Genomic DNA, 15,567 nt, shown 5'->3' with positions numbered 1-15,567 from the left:
TACCAAGAAGAGAATGCCTTAGCTCGTGATGTATTTTGAAGCCTTCTAAAAAGCCAGTCCTCTAAAACCACTTTGAGTAAGATCCATATGTAGCACTTTATAGCCGTGAGCACTGTACAATCTGACTTTCTATTTTCTTGTTGCCTTGCTTCAATAAAATTGCAACTGTTGCAGTTTTTCTATTTGCACATTCACTATTGCAATTGTACAATTCCTTTAAGCCCATCCTCTGATTCGACAATGATCCTTGACAAGGGGGAATAATAATCCTCCTTCTTATTAATCTTAAGACGACCCTCGTTCAATTCAAGTTGTTTTTATAACAAAATCATGACCATGGAATAAAGAAAACCAAGTTAGGAAAAAGTTTTGACCACACTGCAAACATGGAAAGCACCTTGAGAAGTATACCAAGAAAATCTAACTAAGCAATTGTGCCACTGCAACAATATAATGGTGACAGTACTATAAAGCGACAAAAATTGCTTCAGCAATAGCAGCGACAGCAAGAACGAGTGTTGAAAATACAGCATCGCAAGGATAACAAAGCAACTCCTAACGATGGAACAGTGATGTCATGCACGTTCGAGTGGTGATTGCAATTTTGCCCACATGCTAGCTAAATGGGAAAAGAAAACCAAAGAAATCTTTTTCGGGGCATAATTGGGGAAGGGGAGTGTTTTTTTGATATATTGATGCATTTATCCTTTGCGTTAACTCTCATTTATCACTGAGTCAATTTCATGACTCTCAAATTTATTTAAGTCATTGATGTTGACATCTTTGTTCATGCCACATGAGACATACTATTAGTTCGATGTGTAGAGCAAAAAAGTTGCAATATATCTAAAATTTGTTTGATTTAAAGGTGAATTTAATTGAAGCCAGTTACAATTATTCGCTTGAGGCGCCCCGGTAGCTGAGTTGGTAGCGTGTTCCGATTGCCAGAGCAGAGGTCGTGGTTTCGATGCCCACCAGAGGCTTTGGTTTGTCCCTACTGTGGTGTCACAATGAACTTAAAATGGTGTAAGTGAGTCTGTAAATGACTGCCTCCTTACCTCACCTTACCCTAACCTACAATTATTTGCACAGAGATGGTATTGTTTACTTAAGAAACTTATAAAAGAGAAAAATTATGATTTGACACCGCGAGTCGCTGCTAACAGACATCGGTACTTAGGTGGGGACACAACACCAGACATGAACCAACTTAGGGGCGTGATATGAAAACCAATTAGGGATTTTGTAAGTAGCACGTAATTCCTGACTAAGATATTCTTTTTCGAGGTTCCTTTTTAGAATTTAGAGCACACAACAAGCCCATTACTGGCTTAGGTGTATGCCCATATTGGCATGGGGCGGATTATCATCAGCACCTTCTTTGCAACCTAATCTAAGGATGTAAGTTATGCTACTCTCGATATTCGGGTTATTGATTTGAGCTCTCAATTTTTTTGTCTTACTTTTCTGGACAATTTGAATCGATTTTGCGCTAACTCTCAGACATATAGATGTCTGTCTGTCTAAAGAACACAGAAATTAGATTAAAAATTGACATTGACCTAGATTTGTATATCCTTAAATGAGCAAGATAGGTTCATATTTTAATTTGGGTTCTAGTAGATTTGCCCATCTGCTCTTTTGTGCATCTATCGTTTTTTGTTGCCATCAAGTACTTATTGTAATAACCAAGTTTCAGGTAAATTTATTAGCTTTACCTCCTGGTGCTTATATCAAAACTCAGGTTTTTCTTTTTAATATGAAATTTCAAATGTGGTTTGACAAGTTTTTCTTTCAGAGTCCATGCATGTTGCCTTTATTAGACCATACTTCATTAGCTCAGGTTAGGTTAGTACGTAAGCCAGTAATCGACTTGTTGTATGCTCATAATTCGCAAAGTACCCCCGAAGAGACCTACATAAGTCAGAAGTTCCATGCTGTTCAAAAAATCCTTTACGGTTTTCCTATCTATGCCCACGCTGGTTCAAGTCTTGTATCGCACACGCATATTTCATTAAGATTTACAACCGTCCCAGTAGCTGAGTTAGTAATGCAATCGGCTTGTCTGTGCGCTGTGTTCGATTGGATGGGTTAGATTCCTGTCCTCCCATGATATCAGAATGTACAAAAAATTGCGTCTGATTGCAGACTACCTTAATTTCCTTATCTAATCCCCAAGGTTTTTTAATACAATAAATCAAGACCAGTGGTGCGTATGATTACCATTCACAAAATAGTTGGCATATTTAATACGACACCATGTACACAACACTTGGCTACCAAACAACAACAACATTAAACCAATTTAATGAAGCACAATTATAGACCTTCTACACCACATTTTTATCTCTTTTTTCCCCATTATCATACTAGGGCCAAACACGCAAAAAATAAAATTGAATTTATATCAATAAATTTTCAAACTCCATTAAACTAAAATTATGGAATATGAACTTCAGCTAGCCAGCATGCATACCACGGTGTACTATGTATCTCCTGAACCAATGCTGAAGCAAACAAAAAGTTCCACCTCTCTGAAAAGGCTACAATGGCATTCGAGTTTGATAAATATCCCACGCAGATTCTTACCCCACACGTAAGACACAACATTGACCAACAAACCAAAATGAAAATCAAACGAAAGCAAAACTATGGGAATACAATTTTCAAAACAAACTTGCAACAACTGCTACAAAGAAAGCGCCACAGAAACACAAAAATCCACAAAAACACCCTTCCTTCATAAGAAGGATCCCTTGTCTCCAGTCAAGCAATAAGACTCTAAAAACTCTATATAAAGCAAAGTTTTTAGAAGAAGGGCATCGGGAAGCAAAGTTATGGAATGTTGGTACATAATTGTTTACAATCACCGTCAATGCAAAATATGTGCCCCCACGAAGGAAAGTATCCCAATGTGGATACTACTCATAGTATCTATAATATAAATCTATATATCTACACAGATTTAAGTATATTTAACTAGATACTAAATTTCCTATGAACATTCCCTTAAGAAACAAGGAATACTTCTCTCATATTAATGAGTGCAATCCGATTAAAGTTTAAGCTCAATGATAAGGGCCCAAAACGACACGTCGCAAGCGACACCACTTGGTTGAGAAGTTTTAACATGGTAGGATTCCTCACAGATGTTGCCAGTATTAGTAAGGTAGCAACCACCGCTGAAAACTTTGTGGATATTCATGCCGAGATCTGAACCCAGGCGTTCGATGTCATACTAACCTCTGTGCCTCGGTGACCTATTTTAGTATATTTCTTCTTCCAGGACACTTTCGAATCTAGGAATATACCAAGGTACCTCGCCTCCTTCGACAGCCGCAGGGTGACCCCGTCCAAGAACGGGCTTCTTAACTTCTATATCTTATATCTACGCGTGAAGAGCAACAACTCCGTCGTCCCTGGTTTGGTCCTCAACCCATTTCTGGTAGCCCATCGCGACATCCTCCTCATTGACCCTTCCATAATCTCGTTGATCGTTGATAGAAACCTGGGGGAGATGCCCCATCACCTTAAATCCACCAAGAGGACACACTGACCCATTAAGCCAAGTGAAAATTCAAATGAGAGGTTAATGGTAGTAACTTAGAAACTAATCTAAAAACATCAACACTAGTTGAATTGAACTAAAAATCTTAAACTTCTCAAGTTTATTATCAAGTATTCGGGGGAGATGCCCCATCACCTTAAATCCACCAAGAGGACACACTGACCCATTAAGCCAAGTGAAAATTCAAATGAGAGGTTAATGGTAGTAACTTAGAAACTACCCTAAAAAATAACATCAACACTAGTTGAATTGAACTAAAAATCTTAAACTTAAATAGCGCAATAAAATAGAAATGTTAAATTGTTGTACTTAACAGATTTTTTTCGAAATATTTGCGCTGGAGAGGCCAAATGCGAATATCGACCAAGGATTGGATCGAGAGACTCCCAACTTTACAAAGTATTCAGTTCGAGGGCGCCACGTTCAATGCTCGAACCAGCAAAACGGTCTATATGGCAGCTGTGTTCAAATCTGAACTGATCTGGACCATCTTCAAGAAGGATATCGAGTGGACTAACACAACTCACTGTCTCTAGTTTCAGCAAAATCTGACAAAAAATGCACATTTTATGGGCCCAAGACCTTAAATTGTGAAATCGGACTATATGACAGCTATATCCAAAACTAGACTGATCTGGGCCAAATAGAAAAAAAATGTTGAAGGTCCAACACAATTCACTGTCCCAAATTTCAGCAAAATCGGATAAAAAGTGAGGTTTTTATGAGCCTAAATACTTAAATCGTCAGATCGGTCTATATGAGGGCTACATCAAGCTTAAACTTGAATCGGACTGCACTCATTGATATGTGAAAAGTTTGCCCCTGTTCCTTAGTGGAATGTTCATATGGAAAATTCGTATTTGCATATCAAGATATAGTCCGATCTGCCGTTTGAGAATGGGTAAGATATCTCTTTGAAATTTTAAATGGTTGCAGGTTAGACGTTAACGAGATCATATGCCTTTGAGTAAAGCAAACGTATTTTTATTTTGCTCCGCAAGAATCTTCTGTATCTCGTAAAAGGTAGTTACTTTCGGATAAATTTTTTAAGGCTCAATAGTTTTATCCTTCAGACGGTTGATGATCTGCGTCTGTTTCCAGTGGAGCGCCAGATCTATAGCTCCGGAGTAGGCTTAGAATGAACTCCAAAAACCCAACAACTGCGATGGTGGTATCAAGCTGTAGCATGTTGTCTGCTACTGAGACCTCGACTGATGGAGCGGTTGCGCCAGGCTCCACTAGCCAACAATTGACTGGTCAGCGAGGCTTTCGATGAAGACACCGGGTTCGTGTCTTAAGGATAAGGCCGAACCTATTTTATCTTCGCATGTCTATAATTTCTCTGCCAAACCAATACGCTCTTTTAGATGTAGGAATAATAATAGGCCAAAAACTTGTATAATAGCCCTTGTAACACATCGAAATATTAATCTGGGTTCCCATAAAGTTTATTTATAAGTTAATGGCACCACCCAACCGATATCATTGCTCCCAATCTTTATTTGATGTGCAAATGCTCTGCGATTCAAGGCATCAGAGTAGTGCAATTACCAAGTGGTGAGTTGCACTCTAACACCGGTTTATTTGAATCGAAGAGCAAATGCAGACTAAATATAGAGTGGGAGCAATGATATCGGTTGGGTGGTGCCATTAACTTATAAATAAACTTTATGGGATCCCAGAATAATATCTCAATGTGTTACGAGGGCTATTATACAAGTTTTTGGTCTATTATTATTCCAACATCTAAAAGAGCGTATTGGTTTGGCAGAGAAATTATAGACATGCGAAGATAAAAAGGTTCGGCCTTATCCTTAAGACACGAACCCGGTGTCTTCATCGAAAGCCTCGCTGACCAGTCAATTGTTGGCTAGTGGAGCCTGGCGCAACCGTTCCACCAGTCGAGGTCTCTGTAGCATTGAACTTCCTATAGTAAACCATTAAACATGGAAGACATTGACCAGGTAGATCTCTCAATGTCTTCGCTGATTTAAGATATTAAGGTTATTAAACGCCTGTATTCTAACCAAGATCGGTAGCATTTGCTATATACGGTCTAAGCAGACTTTATTTAGACACTAGCCGAACCAGGCCCGCTCCGCTACGCCTTCTTTAACTCTCTACTATCTTTTTAGGGTGGGGACACTTCGCCTTGAATGCGGATATCGAATTCGTGCCATTGTAGCCTATGACGCTGAACGCGTTCAAATCCTGGCGAGAACATCGGACAAAGTGGTGTTTATCCCCTTTATTCCCAATGGAAATGAAGTTAAGTTTAGGGATGCTTTAGGGCGTACCCCAAAACAATTGGCTCCAAAATTGGATATCGAATTCGTTTTCTACCCTCAAATTCCTTTCATTTGAGTACCATGTTGTCTTAATGGGTCAAATAACCCATTTGACGTATCTTTAGGAGGAAAATCGCCGCCTAGATTTAAACACAAATTTGTATGTCATATTCGTAATCTACTCTCTAATACCTTTACTTTGAGTCCCATATAGCCATGGTCGGCTAATATGCCCATTTGGCGGTATTTGGGGGGGAGGGGGGGGGGGGCGAACTCCCATTACTTGGATCTAATGTTTTATGGCATATTTGTAATCTACTGCCTAATACTTTTCATTTGAGTCCCATATTGACATGAACTTCGAATATATCTGTTGAGAGGAGTTTTGGGGTTGGGGGCACTTTAGTACCATATTTGTTTTCTGGTCTCCAATACCTTTCACTTGATACCCTTATTGTGGCCATCGGACCACTTTCGAATATGGGTGGCGTTTTTGGGTAATGGGGAGTGTTCGCCTCCACCCGATATCTAAAAATTATATAGCCTATGTTTCCTTCCAGACCAACCTACACAATCTGTGAAAATTCCAAGGCAATCGGCTCAGCCGTTTTTAAGTCTATACGAAACAAGCAAACAAACCGACAAACAAACAAACACAAATTGAATTTTATATATAAGATAGCTTCCACAAACAGTGATCTCTAGATTAAACTTCAAAACTTTAAAATCAAGTATTTGTTACCCTTTAATAAGGCACGCCGGTAAACTTCAAAACTTTAAAATTAAGTATTTGTTACCCTTTAATAAGACACGCCGGTAAACGAGTTGGATTGCCTGTGTGAGGATCGTGGGTTTGATTCCCAACAGAGGCCTTGGTCTGCCGCTACTGTGGTATTCAAATTGCCTAAGTGCGTCTACAAAGGACTGCCACTCTATATGTGTGCTTTTATAGCTTACCATTTTATTTTCCTCATTGCCTTATAACTTTATCCGTTTGAATTTAAAAAGATCTTATTAATGATTTCTTCAATTAACGAGATAATTAATTTGTTTCATTTACTCTTTACAGCTGCCAAAAATAATAAAAAATCCTCAAATGCCGATATACTTGCTTAAGCCGCATCAATACATCTTGAAATCTCAATAGGGGATTATGTATACAACAACTCCAACCACGTATGTTTAATATATGTGACCCCTATTTCCAATCTTCCAATTTTAATTTTTATTTTTTCCCCCAATTGATTGCTTTCAGTATATTCCCATGTACGACAAATCAAAGAAAACCTGGAGTCAAAGGCTCAAAATACAAAAACACGAAAAGACTCAACACCCGACAAATAACGGCAGTCCATCTGTAGCATCAGCATCTCCAACAACGCCCACAACGCCCTCTGGTCTGGGCAATTCAACGGATTCACCACAATCTACATTCTCTTCCCCAGTGTCGGCAGCATACCGAGAGGCAACATTCAACTCACACGTTGCACATAATGTTAACATACGAAACGGAATTGCAGGCCAATATCAAATAACACCACCAGCCACCATTATGCATTTGCCATTGAGTGATTATCATAGCGCCGTTGGTGGCGGAGGAGGACCGGGTATCGGTCCCGCCTATGATTACATGTCGGGTCGTGCCTTGAAATATGGCGAACCTTGGATATATGGCACTGTGCGAGGTATACCTGCGCGTCCAGCGGCGGCTGCACTCTATCATCCAGCCTATGCAGCAGCAGCCTATGCGGGCCATCCTCATGCCGCCGCCATATTCGCGCCCACCGAAAGACCCACTGCCACAGCAGCCGTAGCTGTGGTCCTATGCTCTTGCCCTGAGTACCTGAGCGGCACCAAAGGCCGCACCATAAAAAAGCCGAGTATTTGTAAGAAATGTAAGGGAACCCGCTTGCCTTTGGCTAATTTGGGAGGTACAGTGCGAGTACAGGGTTCCATAGCGGCTAGTCCCAAGCTAAGGCCCGTTGGGCCCTCGTCTACGGTAAGGGTAATGAGCACGACAAAAAAGCAAAGGCCGACCATACTGGATCCCCAAAAGGATCCCTACGATTTAATGAGGCGCACCCGATTGCTTTCACCCGAACCGGGAACCTCCTCTGCCAAGGGAGCCTCCGTTAGCGGCCAGAGCGGTGGCAAAGACAAATCACGTAATAGAGGTAAAAGTGCCAGCCCTACCAGAGGAAGATCTCGCACCAGACATCAGCAAAAGGCTTTAGTCAGTGCAACAACTTTGGAGGCTGCCAAAGCTGTGGAAACTCTGGACGATTCCTGGCTTATGGAGGCCGACGACCTAGCATCCCAAGGCCAGGCTCCCAACCCAAACCAAAGTCATGGAAGGAAATCAATATTGCGATGCAATGTCAATCCCTATGACCTGATCTCAATTAATGCCCAATCTCCACAGGGAAGAAACTCAACCGATGCACTCTACGCCTCCACTCCAACTTCCCCAACAGCCAACACTAGCCAACAGGATAGCTCAAAAAAATCCATGAGGAAACAACAGAAGCTGCAATTTTCCCAAAATGAGTTCATGCCACCCAATGATGATTTCAATGTACAGGATGCCGCATTGTTGGAGGATGAACCCCCTCCATTTCTACGGCAAACTTCAAAGAATAGCAAATGGGAAAACAGCAAGTCTAAGGTAGAATCGCCCAGAAAGAGTGATGAACCTCAAATAGGCAACAGCAGTAGTGCTGGTACGCCTCCTACTATGTCACAAAGGGGAAAGAATAAAAAATCCAACTACTCCAATGTGCAGGCCATAGCTGGTCAGCGTATAAGTTTAGGTGAGGAACAACCGACTCCCAAATCTCTGCAACAACTACAGCAGCAAAAGCAGAAACATCCAAAAAAGCAGCCTAAGGACCAAGACCATGGGTCCACTGCCTATGAATGTATGGCAGTGCAGAACCCAAATACCCAGAAATCCAAAGAATCGGAACAGAGCAATTCCAGCAAAACCCCCAGGCCTGATTTTCTGCAAGTGGGACAGAGCCCAGCCGCAATAAATTCGGAACCTAAAAGACCACCTCGAACAAATAAACCTCAAACCCAGGTAGAAATGAAGGAATTAAAAACTTCTGACATCTCCGAAGATGACGAGGTGGCAGTGACCGTAACTGTTACACCGACTTATAACATAAAGTCCATCCTAAAGCGTCCGCCCTCCAAGAACTCCGAAAATGTCGAATCAACGCAAACAGATTCCCCCTCAAATAAGTCCTCGCCAACAAGCAAAAATAAGGAAGGCGATCTCAAGGCTATGTCCACCCCCTCAAACTCACGGCACAACAACCAGCAAGCCTCGAACTCCAATGCAAGCACCAGCTCTGTTTCATCCAATTCCCAATTTTATATTAGCCTGCCTCAGGCTCGTAAAAAGGTTCAATTTATGGTGGAAGAATTCGAGGAAACGGAAACAGATTGCGATGCCACCAATGACAGCAGTGAAGGCGATGACAGTGGTCATTCCAATAACGGCGAACTTCCCACTGCCACAAACTACGAATATTACATTCGTAAACGCAACCAAAAAAGACTTCACCATCAGCAACAAGGCGTAGAAGACTCATTCCCATTCCATATCAATGTCAACGAGGATGCATCAGATAGTGAACAGGTTATAACCTATGATGAGCAATTCATACAGGCCATGTTGCTTGAGAAACTTCAACTTGATTCGCAAATGGTGAGCAAACAACTGCAGCAGGAGCTGCAACAAAATAGCAGCGACAATAAAACCACATTGCACATCAATGAAGATGAGCATGAGAATGAGGACCGAAACGAAACTGAGGATGATGATGATGTGGGAGATGAGCCAGACGAGTTGGCGGATAACTTGAAGCATGGTAAAACGGATTATGAGGATATATTTGCCAGCAATATCTCAGAGACTTCCATCAGGCAACCTCAAACACTGGCATATAATGTCACATCCACTCGCTGCACCTCCCAAATGGAAGGAGCAACAGCAACAATTGCAGCATCCTGTGATCAGCAGGAGCTTTCGGAGAATCCTCCATCAAACACAATGAGACAATCCACGACCACAAAAGAGCCGTTGCCAGTAGCATCAGTTCAACTCGAAACCAAGACAGCAGCAAGTGTCATGGCTAAGCTAGGCCAGCAGTGTGACACCGATGATGAGGAGGATGAGCATTTGCCAGCTAAGGACAAAAATATCACAGCCTTAATAGATGATGGTGAAAACGATGCTGATGATGATGGTGATAGCGATGGCCTGGCCTTTGTAGAGCTTGACACCAAGGACAACAATGTTCCCCATGACTCCCCTCATGTCGATGACGATGATGATGGCTATGAGTACAAAGTCAACAGCAATGCTAGTTTATCATCTGTGGCTATAGCAGCGATTAATGTTGCAACACTTGAAGCCACAAACGACCAAGACGATAGCAACAGCAGTGATGTTGATGGTGATGATGGCAACGATGATGGTCATAGCAATACCTTCTCCTTATCGGCTAGCGCGTCCATGGCAGCGAAAGCTCAAAATTATGGTAAGTAATTGCTTGACATTTTATCATCATCGACATGGCAATGGTGCAGACTAGAATTCAGTTATGACCACAATATCTGGTCCATATGTCAATTGGTTGCGAAATGCATTCTCTTGCTATGGTGTGATAGGTAGGCAACACGTTCCTTCACTTTGTTAGTTTTAATTTAGAGCCATAAACTTGAATATGAAAGAAGTTGTGTCCTCCGAAAGCTTCATGTTTGAGAACGAAATCAAAAAACATATGACCTTAAATTGTAAAGCAGTATGTTTAGATGATAAAAATCCCGTATATTGTATATCGTAATAATTTTAGAGGACATCTATACAAACTAAACTATTTTCACTACTACAATCTTTGCTAAAATCACCCGGCCGAGTAGGAATGTAAATGGAGAAAATCGTTTCACATTTATATATGCATAGCTCCCATATAAACCGATCTTCAGAAGATACTTCTTAAGCCTCCAGGGGACACAATTTATATTCGATTTAGCTGAAAATTTGCACGGTGACCTTTCAGTAAATTTTTTGTTTGAAGTTATGATCTATTGTAAAAACAAGTACACAGAAAAAAAATTGCATTCAATTTTCCTTTAATTCCAATTTAACCGAAAATAAAAATGCAGTTATTTTTTAATTGAATATGATTTTTGTATACCCTCCACCATAGCTATACTAATTTCGTCATTTCATTTGTAACACATCGAAATATCGATTTGAGACCCTTTAATTCCAATTTAATTGAAAATAAAAATACAGTAATTTTTTAATTGAATACGATTTTTTTATACCCTCCACCATAGGTATACTAATGTCGTCATTTCATTTGTAACACATCGAAATATTGATTTTTGACCCAACAAAGTATTGTATATATATTCTTGATCGTCTTGCCTTTATAAGTCGATTTAGCCCTATCCGTCCATCTGTCAAAAGCACCCTAAGTTTCGAAGGAATAAAGGTAGCCGTTTGAAATTTTATACGAATACTTCCTATTAGTGTAGGTCGGTTGAGATTGTAAATGGGCCATATCGGTTTATGTTTTGATATAGCTGCCTTTTAAACATATCCTGTGTCTTGGTTTCTTAAGCCACTAGAGGGCATAATTCTTATCTGATTTGGCTGCAATTTTGCACGAAGTGTTTTACAATGACTTCCAACAACTGTGCTAAGTACGGTTCAAATCGGTTAATAACCTGACATAGATCCCATATAAACCGATATTTCTAATTCGCTAGTGGCCGCAATAATAAGCCGGTTAGCAAAAATTACACACCACGTGATTTATCATGACTTTCAACAGCTGTGCTAAGTACAGTACAAAACGGTTTAAAACCTGATATAGCTCCCATATAAGTCGATTTCGGATATTGACTTCTTTAGACACTAGAGGGCGCAATTATCACCCGGTGTGGGTGAATTTTCGCACAAAGTGTTTCGTTTAGACTTCCAACAACTGTGCCAAGTATGGTCTAAGTCGGTTCATAACCTGATATAGCTCCCATATTAACCGATTTGGGATCTTGATTTCTTGAGTCACTAGAGGGCGCAGTTTTTATCCAATTTGGCTGAAATTTTAAATGGATTTCTTTATTTTAACCAACAACTGTGCCAAGTACGGCCCAAATCGGTTCATTACCTGATGTAGCACCCATATAAACCGATCTCGGATCTTGACTTCTTGAGCCGATAGAGGGGCAATTATTGCAAGGTTTAGCTGAAATTTCGCACGAAATGTTTCGTTTAGACTTCCAGCAAATGTGCCAAATATGGTTTAAATCGGTGCATAATCTGATATAGTTCCCAAATAAACCGATTTTGAATCTTGACTTTTCGGACGCTAGAGGGCGCAATTATTATCCGATTTGGCTGAAGATTCATAACCTGATATAGCTCTCGTATAAACCGATCTCCCGATTATATATCTTGAGCCTCTATAGGGCGCAATTCTTTTCCGCTGTGGCTGAAACTTGCACAACGACTTCTTATGTGACTTTAAATATACATGTTAAATATGGTCCGAATCGGTCCATATTCTGATATAGCTCCCACATAAACAGATCTCACGATTAATATTCTTGAGGCAATTCTTATCCGATGTGGCTGAAATTTTGCATAATGAATTCCACTTTGGTGTTTAACTGCCAAACCAAGTATGGCCCCAATCGGTTCATAACTTGGTATATTCTTTGTTTGCCTATAAAGAGATACGAACAAAAAATTGACAAATGCGATCCATTGTGGAGGATTCATAAGATTCGGCCCGGCCGAACTAAGCACGCTTTTACTTATGTTTTTTACTCTGTAAAAAGCGTTAAGCTCGGTCGATCGCCCGATTTTACTGCTTGAGACGCTAGGGAGTGCAATATTAGCCATGACAAGTACTGTTCATATCGGTCCATAACTTGATGTTCCTATATATTGGGTTGCCTAAAAAGTAATTGCGGATTTTTTAAAAGAAAGTAAATGCATTTTTAATAAAACTTAGAATGAACTTTAATCAAATATATAATTTCCATTTTGTTCGATAACCTTTTGCCATCTTCCTGGCAAATTTAGTATTCCACGCTCATAGAACTTCTGGCCTTTATCTGCAAAAAACTGAACCAAGTGCGATTTTATAGCCTCATCATTGCCGAAAGTTTTACCATTTAAGGAGTTCTGCAAAGATCGAAATAAATGGTAGTCTGATGGTGCAAGGTCAGGGCTATATGGTGGATGCATCAAAAGTTCCCAGCCAAGCTCACTCAGTTTTTGGCGAGTGACCAAAGATGTGTGCGGTCTAGCGTTGTCCTGGTGGAATATGACACCTTTACGATTGACCAATTCTGGTCGCTTCTCCTTGATAGCTGTATTCAATTTGTCCAATTGTTGACAGTAAACATCCGAATTAATCGTTTGGTTTCTTGGAAGCAGCTCAAAATATACCACACCCTTCCAATCCCACCAAACAGACAGCATAACCTTCTTTTGGTGGATATCAGCCTTTGAAGTGGTTTGAGCTAGTTCACCATGCTTGGACCATGATCGTTTTCGACTAACGTTGTTGTAAACAATCCAATTTTTATCTCCAGTTATGATTCGTCTTAAAAACGTATCGAATTCATTGCGTTTAAGGTGCATATCACAAGCGTTGATTCGGTTTGTTAACTGAATTTCTTTCAATACATGAATTTCTTTCAATACATGTGGTACCCATATTAAAATTGACGCCAAACAAACAAATGTAAACAAAATTTCGCGCACTTTTTTTCTAAAGCAAGCTAAAAGTAACAGCGCTGATAACTGACAGAAGAAAGAATGCAATTATAGAGTCACAAGCCGTTGAAAAAATTTGTCAACGCCGACTATTTTACTACTATATTACCGACAATTACTTTTTGGGCAACTTTTTGGCAAGTTATTCGAAGAATGTCTCCAATGCTATCCATGGTGGAGGGTATATAAGATTCGACCCAATCGGATAAAAATTACGTCCTCTAGAGGCACAAGAAGTAAAATCGGGCAATCAATTTATATGACATGAACCGATTAACATATTGGAACAGTTATAACAAGTCAAAACAAATTAAAGCCAAATCGGATAAAAATTTGTCTCTCTATCAGCAAGAAATCAATATCCGAGATCGGTTAATATGGCAGCTATTTCAAAACATGGACCGGTATGACCCATTTTCAGTCCCAAATGACTAACACTTAAAGGAAATATTTGTAAAAAGCAACTTACTTTACTTCTTCAACAGACGGACGGACAGACAGACGTAGACGGACGGAGTTATCCACCTTTCCACAGATCCTTTCTAATATTGCAGTTCATTGAAAATTTTGGATGAGCCGTATTAGTGTACTTTTCAGTATGCAAGTTGGTTTTATTTCTTAAGACACTTGGGGCACAATCCTTGTCCGATTTGGCTGAAATGTTGCATAATGATTTTTACTTTGGTCTCCAGCAGTCAATCCAAATATGGCCCCAATCGGTTCATAACTTTGTTTGATATCGAAGGAACTTGACAAATGCGTTGCATGATGGAGGGTATATAAGATTTGGCCCGGCCGAACTTAGCACACTTTTACTTGTTTTCAATTAAAGTCGTGATTGAAATTTTTACCATTTTCATTTAAAATATTAATTGAGTCAATTAATAATTAATTTTTTATTGAATCTAAAATTGATTTGAATCACAATCGTGTTTAAAAAGGTTTAAGTTTTAAATTAAACAAGTAAGAGCGTGCTAAGTTCGGCCGGGCCGAATCTTATATACCCTCCACCATGGATCGCATATGTCGAGTTCTATGCGCAGTATCTCTTTTTAGGCAAACAAAGAATATTGAATAAGAATATGCTATTGTGTAATATTTCAGTTCATTCGGATAAGAATTGCGCCCTGTAGGCGCAATGACATGAGGATCAAGAATATATATATACTTTATAGAGTCGCAAACGCACATTTCGAGGTGTTACAAACAGAATGACGAAATTAGTATACCCCCATCCTATGGTGGAGGGTATGAAAATTAATTGATTCAATCATTTATTTGAATTTGAAAACACACAATCACAATTGTGTTTGAACATAGGATAGGGGTAGAAGGATAAGGGTAGATTCATTTTGCCATTCCGTTTGCAACACATCGAAATTTCCGACCCTATAAAGTATATATATTCTTCATCAGCGTAAAAATCTGAGACAATCTAGCCATGTCCGTCCGTCCGTCTGTTGAAATCACGCTACAGTCTTTAAAAATAGAGATATTGAGCTGAAACTTTGCACAGATTCTTTTTTGTCCATAAGCAGGTTAAGTTCGAAGATGGACTATATCGGACTATATCTTGATGTAGCCCCCATATATACCGATCCGCCGATTTAGGGTCTTAGGCCCATGAAAGCCACATTTGTTATCCGATTTTGCTGAAAATTCGAACAGTGAGTTGTGTTGGGCCCTTTGACATCTTACTTGAATTTGGCCCAGATCGGTCCAGATTTGGATATAGCTGCCATATAGATAGATTCACCGATTTAGGGTCTTAGGCCCATAAAAGCCACATTTATTAACCGATTTTGTTGAAATTTGGGCCTAGATCGGTCCAGATTTGGATATAGCTTCCATATAGACCGATCTCTCGATTTAAGGTTTTGGGCCATAAAAGGCGCATTTATAAT

At 39.9% G+C, this 15,567-nt stretch overlaps 1 protein-coding gene across 1 annotated transcript in view; it reads left to right on the top strand.

The window, feature by feature from the left end:
• LOC106093651 (uncharacterized) overlaps window positions 1-15,567 on the top strand; it is a 367,744-nt gene that overhangs the window by 289,732 nt on the left and 62,445 nt on the right. The window contains exons 2-3 of the mRNA XM_059361756.1: window positions 6,926-7,032; window positions 7,112-10,403. Coding sequence (XP_059217739.1) covers window positions 7,121-10,403 — 3,283 coding nt within the window. The 5' untranslated portion in view covers window positions 6,926-7,032; window positions 7,112-7,120. The remainder of the gene's footprint in view (window positions 1-6,925; window positions 7,033-7,111; window positions 10,404-15,567) is intronic.

Source organism: Stomoxys calcitrans, chromosome 1, assembly GCF_963082655.1.
Source record: "Stomoxys calcitrans chromosome 1, idStoCalc2.1, whole genome shotgun sequence".
Classification (NCBI taxonomy): domain Eukaryota; kingdom Metazoa; phylum Arthropoda; class Insecta; order Diptera; family Muscidae; genus Stomoxys; species Stomoxys calcitrans.
This window is presented reverse-complemented; position numbering and strand designations above follow the sequence as displayed.